This window comes from Phaseolus vulgaris, chromosome 10, assembly GCF_000499845.2.
Source record: "Phaseolus vulgaris cultivar G19833 chromosome 10, P. vulgaris v2.0, whole genome shotgun sequence".
NCBI classification, from domain to species: domain Eukaryota; kingdom Viridiplantae; phylum Streptophyta; class Magnoliopsida; order Fabales; family Fabaceae; genus Phaseolus; species Phaseolus vulgaris.
In genome coordinates this window covers 34,143,711-34,153,944 of record NC_023750.2, presented here as the reverse complement: position 1 = coordinate 34,153,944, position 10,234 = coordinate 34,143,711, and the positions used below count along the sequence as shown (strand labels likewise).

Genomic DNA, 10,234 nt, shown 5'->3' with positions numbered 1-10,234 from the left:
GATGTGCACGGAAGAAAATCCTTCAATCCTTCATAAAAATGCCTTGAGGATACAATCAATGTGATGGAAGCAGTTCAGTCACAATACCCACAGAGTAAGGAAGTCCAATAAAAAGATAATTATAGGAGGAAGAAATGTACGTAACATATTAGAAAACACTTCTACATAATACTAAAATCTTGGTGAGATTTCTATAAAAAGACTAGGATTTAAAACAAAGTCAAACATATTTTTAGGTTAGACTTAGTTTAAATAAGTTTTAGAAAGTATATTAGAACATTTTATTTGGGTCATCTACTGGATCTTGGTTTAATTTTGGGTCTTGTATTTGAGCTAATAGAATAGTGGGTGCATATAGTAATAGACCGTCTAGGTTAAAAAAGAGTGACTCACCACTTGGCATGGATGTGATATGAACGTTCACATGACTCTTTCTCAATGGAGAGAATTTACACCAATTAAGAGGTGACATTTGTCAACCTCTCGTTTAAGAGGATTCTCTCAAATGAGAGGAAAACACTTGTCTCATTTGAAAGGATCATGAGCATGGAACATGTGACACCACTTGTCACCTTGCTAAGAGACAATTTTTAGGTTAAAACTCTTAATCTTAGACATCAAAGTCTCTTATAAATAGAAGTACACATCTCTTACAAATTTTAGCTTCAATGTGAAGAGTTATGTTGCCCATATTTTGTCATAAACACCTATTCTTGAGCTCTCTAAGGTAGTATCTTGTGTCGTCTCCCCTAGAATCCTTCCTAGTGAGTTAACCTCACCTCTCACTCTCCCAAACCTATTTTTTCCACTTCAAACACAAATTCTTCATCTATTTCCAGTAGCTTCCGCAACTCCATATAAAAAATCCAAATCAAAACAATGCTAGAAGAAGAGGATGCTATCACAACAGAAGGAAAGATGACCTAGGCAAAATATATAAAAGGGCAAATCTAACTCCAACGAAATCAAATTATACAGTCCATGTGTACCTCACTTTATAGTCCATGTATATGTGTCATTATGTGTACCAAGTCATCGTCCACTTAACTTTGTTGAAGACAACTTATAACAAAATGGACCATTTAAATAATGCTCATATCATATTGAACTTTCAAAAAACCAAGACACGAAAACAAGTTATAGCCTTTAAAATAGGGACACAAAATTTAATTAAACCTATTAATTTTAATATTATAATTATTATTTATGATTATTTTATATATTATTATTATTTTTTAGGATTTTATTATTGTTACTATTTATGATTTTCTAAATTTATTTTGAATATCATTATTATTATTATTATTAATTCATTATTACTATATACATTTATTTACATTATTATATTATTACTACTACTATTATTATTTATTATGTAAAATATTATTATTATTATTATAATATATTCGATTATGCTATAATTATGTTTGTTCAAATAAATTGTGTTCTAATAAAGATATTTTTTATGTGAGTTTCGTCGTCTTATCTCTTCGTATCTTTAAGGTTTTATTTGAATTTGAGAGATAGAAAAATGTAGGATTTGAGGAGAAGAAAATGCAAAATGAGATCGTTTAAATTAAGTTAAAGAAAATAAAAAATAAAAAAGAAAATTTATAAAAGTTAATAAATGATGTGATGAGTATATTGATATTTTTTTAATTGATAAAATTATAAGATTATAAATTTTTCTTTCTAGTTAAAATTAATTTGAGATGAAATATTATTAGTTATTTATGCTTGTAACTCCCTTTAGATTAAATTTTTTATTGCTACATCTACTGCACTCAATTAAAAAATAAATACGAATTGTTTTATATTATAAATACATGCAAGATTGTTGAAAATTAATTTTGGTAAAATTAAATAAGATTGTAAAAGAATGAATTATAAAATTTAATCAAAATTTTAAATTTTGTAAAATCTTATAAAATGAATCAAAATTGATATAAAAATTGAACGTCAAATTAATATTAAACATCAAAGCAAACAATACAATATGATAAAAAAATAGTGAAATTAAAATAATTTGAAAAAAAAATAATCATATGACGATGAATCATATGAGAACAAATATTATTCGAAAAAATATTGTGAATCTTCAAATTATTTTTATTGTAATTGGTCAATTTTTTTATATATAATAAATCCTCTTAAAATAAAATAATTATTCTTTATATTATTATTATTATTTTGTAAATTTATTTTGTTATTATTATTTTCATTACTACTATTATTTATTACTTTATTATTTTTAAGATTTTATTTATTATAATTATTATTTAAGATTTTATTATCTTTTAAAAAATTTATTACTATTATTTAAAAAAATATATATTTATAAATAATTAAACTCTCTTTATTATTACTAGTGGACACACAAGTGCTCCACATCTTTTATTTTTATCATTAACATTTCCAAAGTCATAATATAATATGACTACAACAATAGAGAAAAAAACGATTCAATATTTTATATTTATTAATAATTTTCAATTTAATGGAATGAAATAAAAAGAAGAATAAAAAGTGAACATGTCAAGAAAAGAGTGTGAGTACCGTCCTCAAACAATGATTTTAAAGGTCTAGTTGTGAAAGGCGTGACAAGAAGGTTGCCATTGCAAATCTAAGTTACGAAGACCAATTTTCTTTAATAGTCATTGTTCTATAATGCAGAGAACCTCTTACCTTCCTCACGCGAGAAAGATTCTGTCAGAAATCATAGATTCAAAATTCTATTAGCGAATTTGGAGTGAAGAAGAATAAGTGGCTTTGCTCCTCGTTCACATCTCCATCCAGATCGCCCACGCGAGACATTCGAAGATGGTTGTTTGCCAAATGTTGTTGACGGTGTCGCAGTCACATATTAAGTCAATTGCTGCTGCCATTCATTCATTTTTTTTGCAAAGAAAGAATAATAAACCAAGTGATAAGAAGGAATAATAACTATGATTTTTAAGAGAGATGAAGACATGGGAGAGAAAGTGCTCCATGTACAAAACATTTGAACGTTTGATAAACTACTCCACATTCAAAATTTAAAATTGGTAACTGTTTTCTACAGAATGATAGAATGTTAGTTTTAAAAATAAAAAAGAAAAACAATTTTCAATTAACTATAAGAATAATTAGTTATTTATTAAATACTTAAAAAATAATGAAATGATTAAGACGCCCAAAATAAAACAATAAAATAAATATCAATATAAGGACATTAAAATAACAGTTAAAGAGATGAATTCCCTTTATATACAGGTATAGATAAATAATTAAATATTAATTATATTAATATTATGATTTATTATTTTATTAGTAATATTATTATCTATGTTTATTATATACATTTATTTAATATTTATTATTATTTTAATTTATTTTAATAATATTATTTTAATTTATTTTTAATATTATTTATTCTTATTTTTATTTTATTTTATTATATTAATAATCGAAATAATACAGTAATATATAATCGATTATATATTAATATAATCAATTATATTATAATATACATATAATCAATTATATTATAACATAATCAGTTGTATGTAAACATTTAATTGATCATACATTATATAACCAACTTTTTTTTTATTTCGTGTTTAGTTGTAAGATTTCTTCATCACTTTATATTATCATGAATTTATTTTAGCTACCAAAAAAAGTGAGGGCTACAAAAAAGAAATTATTAGTAAGGGTGAAGTTTATTCAAGTTGGACACAAAAATAAATGTAAAATATTGTATCTATAATGGAGACCTTTAACTCACATTAAAAATTATTAAAATAATAATAATAAGTTAACATCTAGAATGGGGACACAAAATAGATGCAATGAAAAATTAAGTGACAAAATAAAATTGAGTCTAGAATGGAGACACAAAGTGAATCCAAGTTAAAAATTATTAAAATAATAATAATAAGTTAGCGTCTAGAATGAAGACACAAAATAGATGAAATAAAAAATAAGTTGCAGAATGATATTGCGTCCAGAATAGAGATACAAAGTGGATGCAAATTAATATTTTATTACATTCAACATAGGTCTAGGCGACACTAATATTTGTTTCCCAAGTAGTGTCCCCAATTACGATAATTTACTCACATTTGTTTTCTCACGTAGTGTCCCCAACCATGACGTTAAGTTTAATAATTGTTAGAGATCCCATATCGACTAGAGATTAGGACATTTCATAGTATATAAGTGGGTGCAAACCTCACCTTATAAATTAATTTTATGAGGTTGGATTAGACTTAAAGTCCATTTCTTAATATGGTATCAGAGTTATTTTAAGCCTATCGATCCTAACCATTGTTTGATGGGTTTATCAGGCCACCTACTATCGGTTGGTTATCTGACCACCCATAATATATAGTCTCACACATATAAGTGAGTGCAAACCTCACCTTATAAGCCGGGTTTATGAGATTGAATTAGGCTTAACATCAATTCTTAATAATTATTTAATTTTATATTCATTTTAGTGTTCCCAAACTTACACTATAGTTAAATAATATTTTCTTTTTTATGTAGGCTTAACCAACACTACCTTGTAAATTTGTGTTCCATTGGAGACTGTCTCTAATACATAGTCATCAAAAGATTAATTTCAATTTCTATTAGGAGACATTCCGCACTAGCTCCATGTAATTATTTTTTGCTTTTTTAAAGACTCTATCATCATTATTTCTTGTAGTTTTTTTTTTCATAAATAAGTAAATATAAAGTGGAAAAAGTAGGTTTTTCCCTCAGTCGAAAACCAACGAAGCTTTAAGTTGAATTTTACAGATAGAAAAAAATTGATTGGATACAAAATCTTACTATAAGTAATCCATCATAATCTGACCATTCACAAACCTACCTATAATATACTAAAAAAGGAAGATTAAAAAATAAAAGTTGTCTAAATTACTGAAAGACATGTTTCCAACCTCATCCTCCCTGTCACTATCTCACTCCTAACATAAAATACTATCCACCAATTCTTCCCAGAACCAACCACTCATCTACACTTCTTTTGTCTCTTTCCCCTTCACAACCCACACATTCTTAATTCATAAAATACCCTTTTATTTTCTGGACTTCTATAAGGTCTAAATATTACCGAAAATATGTTATTACTCGTTACTCTACTCGGTCATTCTTCTTATATTTTCCTTTCGTATTATTCTTTAGTATTTGATCGAAAATGATTTTGCAATTTTTTTTGTATTAAAATAAATAATATATTAATAATAGTATACCTTATTCTTATATAATCATAATAATGTTTATAATGAGTTATCTTATTTAATGAAGAGTTACATTTTGTGTTCTTAGCTTATGTTATGCATATAGTTTTCAAATTTAAAAAATAATATTTATATGAATTTGAACCAATAATTGAGTAATTGAACCAAAAATCTATAGACATAAATGTAACTGCTTTCATTTGAATATTACACAACAACCAACCACTATAGTTAGTTTCTGATCACTGCTACTTCACAGTCACTTCCAGAATTCACTTGCTTCAATTCACTATATATTATTATCACAAAAGGATGAGATATATATGATATGATTATGGAGATCTCCACCTAGAACCTACCTCTCTCCTTCACCCTCTCTCAGTCTCTCTCTCTCTGTTATATATATATATACTATTCTTATTCCACTCTTCAATTCTCCAACAACCCCATTATTTCCATTTCTCACTTTCTCAGTTTCTGAGTGTTTCATTATCACTGCTACACATTATTGCATTCATTCACTTTTCAAAATGAGCACACAGGTGCAGCAACTAAGAAGGTTCAACTCAATGGAACGCAGGCCCAGAATGCTGAAGGACTTCCTCACCGACAACCTAAACTCTTGTTCCTCAAGCGGTTTCAAATCATTTCCAAGAAAACCAACAAGCATGCACACCCTCATAGAAATGGAGCTCAAATCATCATCACCACCATCAAACTCACCCTTCCAAATACTCATGAACACCATAAGAAGCATCTCTTTCTTCACCTCAATCAGAAAATCACCCTCCGTACTTTCCCTTCCCAGAAGCCTCTCTCGCAAACTCTCATCATCAAGGAGAAGAACAACAAGAACAAGAAGATCCAGAAGCCAAGGTTGCAGCGATATCAGCATCACCACGGTGAAGATCAAGGACATCATACGGTGGAAATCGTTCAGGGACATCGTGGAACCTCCCCCACCACCTTTGGATTTCATGGTGGACCCCACTGTCACCACCACCACCACCGCCACTTGGAGTATCAGCAGTGGCTCTAGTTGGAGTGAGAGTGACTTTTTAACCTCTTCGTGGGAAGATCCACAAAACGACAGCGTTGAAGCGAGTAAAAGGTTTTCGTTTTCTCCCCTTGTTGTCGGCAAGGACCCCAAAGCCACGGTGAGCAACAATTTACTGTCACAAATATTCGTTCATCAATGGTTGTCTTTTGTTTTATTTTATTTTTTTTGTTACTTTTCATTTTGGATCTTTCCCTTTTTAATTTTACAAATAAGGACAAAAAAATGAAGCTTGTAGAAAATAAAGTTGAAGAACATTGTTCCTCGACAATATTTTATTTTATTTTATTTTTGTCTGTCGGTGGACAGTTGTTCAACACTTTTTGACTGGGGTTTTTTATAATTTCTGGTTAAGTTTATATTTTTCACTTTTGTTTATTTCTCTTATATTTTAATAGTGTTTTTAATGTTATACGCATATATGGTTTTTATAAATATGTATTTTTTTTCTTTACTTTTCATATGCTAGTTATATATACATAATAACGTGTTGATGAGTGTTATAAACTCTACTACATGTGAAAACCATGAAAATATGTAGTAATAATATTCTTTCACTGTTACCTAAAGCAGAAATATGTAAGTAACACTAGAAATTTATAAATAGAATGAAGTTAACTATTTGAGTAAAAAATAACTAATTTTTTGTAGTGTTGCTTAGAAGGGTTTACTTTAATGCTAATTTCGATACAAATTGGTTATTGGAATTATATTTTTTGACTGATTATATATATAAATATGTAATCTTGATAGGAAGCTTTAACTTGTGAAGAAGAACAAAGCAGTCCAGTTTCTGTTCTTCAAGTTGGAGAAGAAGAATTCTCACCTTTTGATCAAAGTCTTGCAAATATTCAAAGTAAGTTCCTTATTATTTTTCTTCAATTCTCTCTTTGAAGTCCTAAATCATTAACCAACACATTCTAAAGACCAATTGTGTGTTTGAATAATTATATTTTTAGATAAATAGTCGTTTAGAATAGATTTTTTTTTCTTAAATACTTGGAAAAAAAAATGAGTTTTTTCTTTCAAGTAAACTGAACCAAAGTTGCATATAGCTGTGTTGTCCTGATTAAGTAAGTAGAGCCAAAATTCAATAAACATAGTATTAAAATTTACACAAAAAGATTTGTGTTTTTCAAAATAATTAAATAATATATAATAAATATGTTTTTATAAAATATATTAATTTCAAGTTTACATATCATTCGTGAATCATTTATACAAAATAGTTTTTCAGTTACGCATATATTTTTTAAAATTCTTATTAAATATACTCGAAAAATCAACTAAATTACAATAAATTTAATTATTTATTAAATTGTGTTTTAAGAAAGAAGTAACCAACAACATTAAAAATAATTTGTCTTAAAAATTGAAAAATATAAGAGGAGAAATATATATCCGGAAAGATTTTAACTCTTACATCGAGTTCCACGAAAAAGCATTTGATATCTAATTTGTTGGTTTTCTAATATTTAGATAACACAAAGAGTTTCACTTCTGCACTTCAGACTAAAAATATGCTGAAATTTTACAATGATAAAAAAAAATACGAAACAGGAAAAACAAAAACAGACTATGATAGGAAAATAAAATATTTGTTAAGAAAAATTTAAAATTTTCATTTATATTTAACAAGGTTAACTAATAATATTTATTTCTCAATTTAATATTAAAATATTAATAAAATCGTTTTTTACAAATTAATAAATCTATTTATTTTTTTATTATAAATTATAAACTATAAATTACAATTATTTATAACTTTTTAAAAATATTAAAAATTAAAATATCTTGGTTGTTCAATTAGTCTAGAAATGATAAAAAAGAACAATTGTTTTATAGTAAAACTTTAAAAGAACATAGTATTTTTGTAGAACTAAATAAATATTAGCTGCATATTTAAATTTCTAAATAAAAATAATTATATATATAGTTAAGTTAAAAGATCCAGGGAGTCCAAGGACTTCTCACATGTCTACATGCTTTCTCTCTACCTAAGAAAATCGTGCTAATAACTTTCTACTTTTGAGCAGGGAGAAAGCAGAAGTTCATACAAACAGTTCAGAAATTGGAGAGTCTTGCAAAATTTGACCTTACAAACATAGATCAATGTCTCTCATTGGATGACAACTCTGTCTATGAAGAGTATGAAGATGATTGTGAAGAGGATAATGATGACATTGTAGAAGAAGATTGGAGTGAGGAAAAGGCACAAGAACTGCTGCATTGTGTGAAAGCAAGATGTTCAGCACATGGTTATAAAGACTACTTGGATACACTTCTGTTGGATTTTTTCAATGAAGAAGTAAGTGTTAGTAGAAAGCAGTGTAAGGATGAAAAGGAGTTGGAGACATTGAGAATAGCTGAGGATTGGATAAATGGATCATTTTGTTTTGATGCAGGGCTTGATAATAAAGAAGCTTATATCAAGGACATGGAAAGGAGAGATAACTGGAGTAGGTTTAAGGAAGAGCAAGAGAAATTAGCTTTTGAAATTGAGAAAGTTATATTTCATACTTTGATTTCTGACCTTCTTGACTCAGAAGGTTAACATAGTTTCTCCTTCAACCCAATGATATTTCCTTAAGCAACCTATAAATATCTTTTTCACTTCAAAAAGATTAGTTTTCAATGTAAACTTTATATTTCAGAATAAAAATGTGGACCAAGATATTTATAAGGTGCAAAAAGTTGGTATTGGAAACTTTCATGAAGGGGTAATAGTTACAAATGTGAATAAATAAATGGGTTATGGCTTAGTTTTTGGACATTGGAATGTAGCATTTAATGAATTTCAAGGCATACTATTGCCTACTTTTGTTAAGATACAGGTATTAGCAATATAATATGGTTGATTTTTGAAGAGTTCATACCAGGCCTTTCTCTCTTTCTATATATAATTTGTTAAACTTTTCTTATATTATTTTATGATCATTCTTAAATTATTTATTCTTGTATATATTTGCATTTCAACTTATATTTCTCTCTCACTTCTCTAGTTTGTTGAGTGTTATAAACTTGATTTAGGATTTTGTATAAAAGTTGGATACTCATCAAGTGTCTCATTTTATTTTATTATAAAAAAATTTAAGTTGATGATAATTGTTCCAATTATATTAAAGATTGTGTACCGGGATGACCGACCGGTCTTGTGACCCGGTCAACCCATGTGTCAAGACTATACTTTAAGGTACGAGGTCGACCATGTGTCACACGTGGCCGACCGACATAAAGTGCTCAAGTCAAAGGTTGACCCAATTAACAAAGGTTAACCTATGGTTAGGAAACGACCTAATCCAACCCTAATCGCTAAGTAACCCCCTAATCTGGCCCAACAGCGAGGGCCCATCAAGGTAATATAAATATCACGCATTCCAAGAAAGAAGGTACGTCATTATCTACAGTATTCTAACCAGCCGAATACGATACCCCACTAACTTGAGCGTTGGAGTGCCATCTGCAGGTACCCCACCCGCCTGAGGAGTCATCCAGCGAGAAGAACCGAAGGAGGAAGTGAGATACGACCGACCGAGTGACATCTGAAGACAATAGTTCTCCCAGTCCCCAACCTAGTTCGAGAACAGATTGTAAACCTGATTCCTTTTAGTTGCCAAACCTTTATTTTAGTTGACAAAAGTATTACTTCTGACAAGACATTGATATATTACTATTGTGCTCAAAATTATATTTATTAGTAAATATTATCTTATTAAATATACAGTTTTAATAAGTTTAGAATTTTCCTTTCTATGAATCTTATTATTTGTTTAGTTTTGAAGGACTTCTAGGAAAGGTATTGATAGATAAAAATAAAAACTTGTCATAAATTATTGATGTAGGAATTTGACATTATATGACCAATACATACATACAAATACTTGAGAGAAGGAAGAGTGGTTTGTGGAGAGAAATTAAAATAAATACAGTTCTTTATGTGCCTGGATTC

At 28.2% G+C, this 10,234-nt stretch overlaps 1 protein-coding gene across 1 annotated transcript; it reads left to right on the top strand.

The window, feature by feature from the left end:
• The first annotated feature begins 5,053 nt into the window (after window positions 1-5,053).
• On the top strand, window positions 5,054-9,158 carry LOC137818792 (uncharacterized). The gene is made up of 3 exons (XM_068622401.1): window positions 5,054-6,385; window positions 7,039-7,141; window positions 8,322-9,158. Exons 1-3 carry the CDS (start codon window positions 5,759-5,761, stop codon window positions 8,837-8,839), a joined length of 1,248 nt encoding a protein of 415 aa, XP_068478502.1. The 5' UTR covers window positions 5,054-5,758; the 3' UTR covers window positions 8,840-9,158.
• Window positions 9,159-10,234: the final 1,076 nt, after the last annotated feature.

What these genes read in the sequence shown, in the direction of transcription:
- LOC137818792 (XM_068622401.1), top strand. Translation starts at nt 5,759, where the DNA reads ATGAGCACACAGGTGCAGCAACTAAGAAGGTTCAACTCAATGGAACGC. An exon ending in GCAAGGACCCCAAAGCCACG is followed by an intron (nt 6,386 to 7,038) that starts GTGAGCAACAAT and finishes TAATCTTGATAG; the next exon opens with GAAGCTTTAACTTGTGAAGA. An exon ending in AAGTCTTGCAAATATTCAAA is followed by an intron (nt 7,142 to 8,321) that starts GTAAGTTCCTTA and finishes ACTTTTGAGCAG; the next exon opens with GGAGAAAGCAGAAGTTCATA.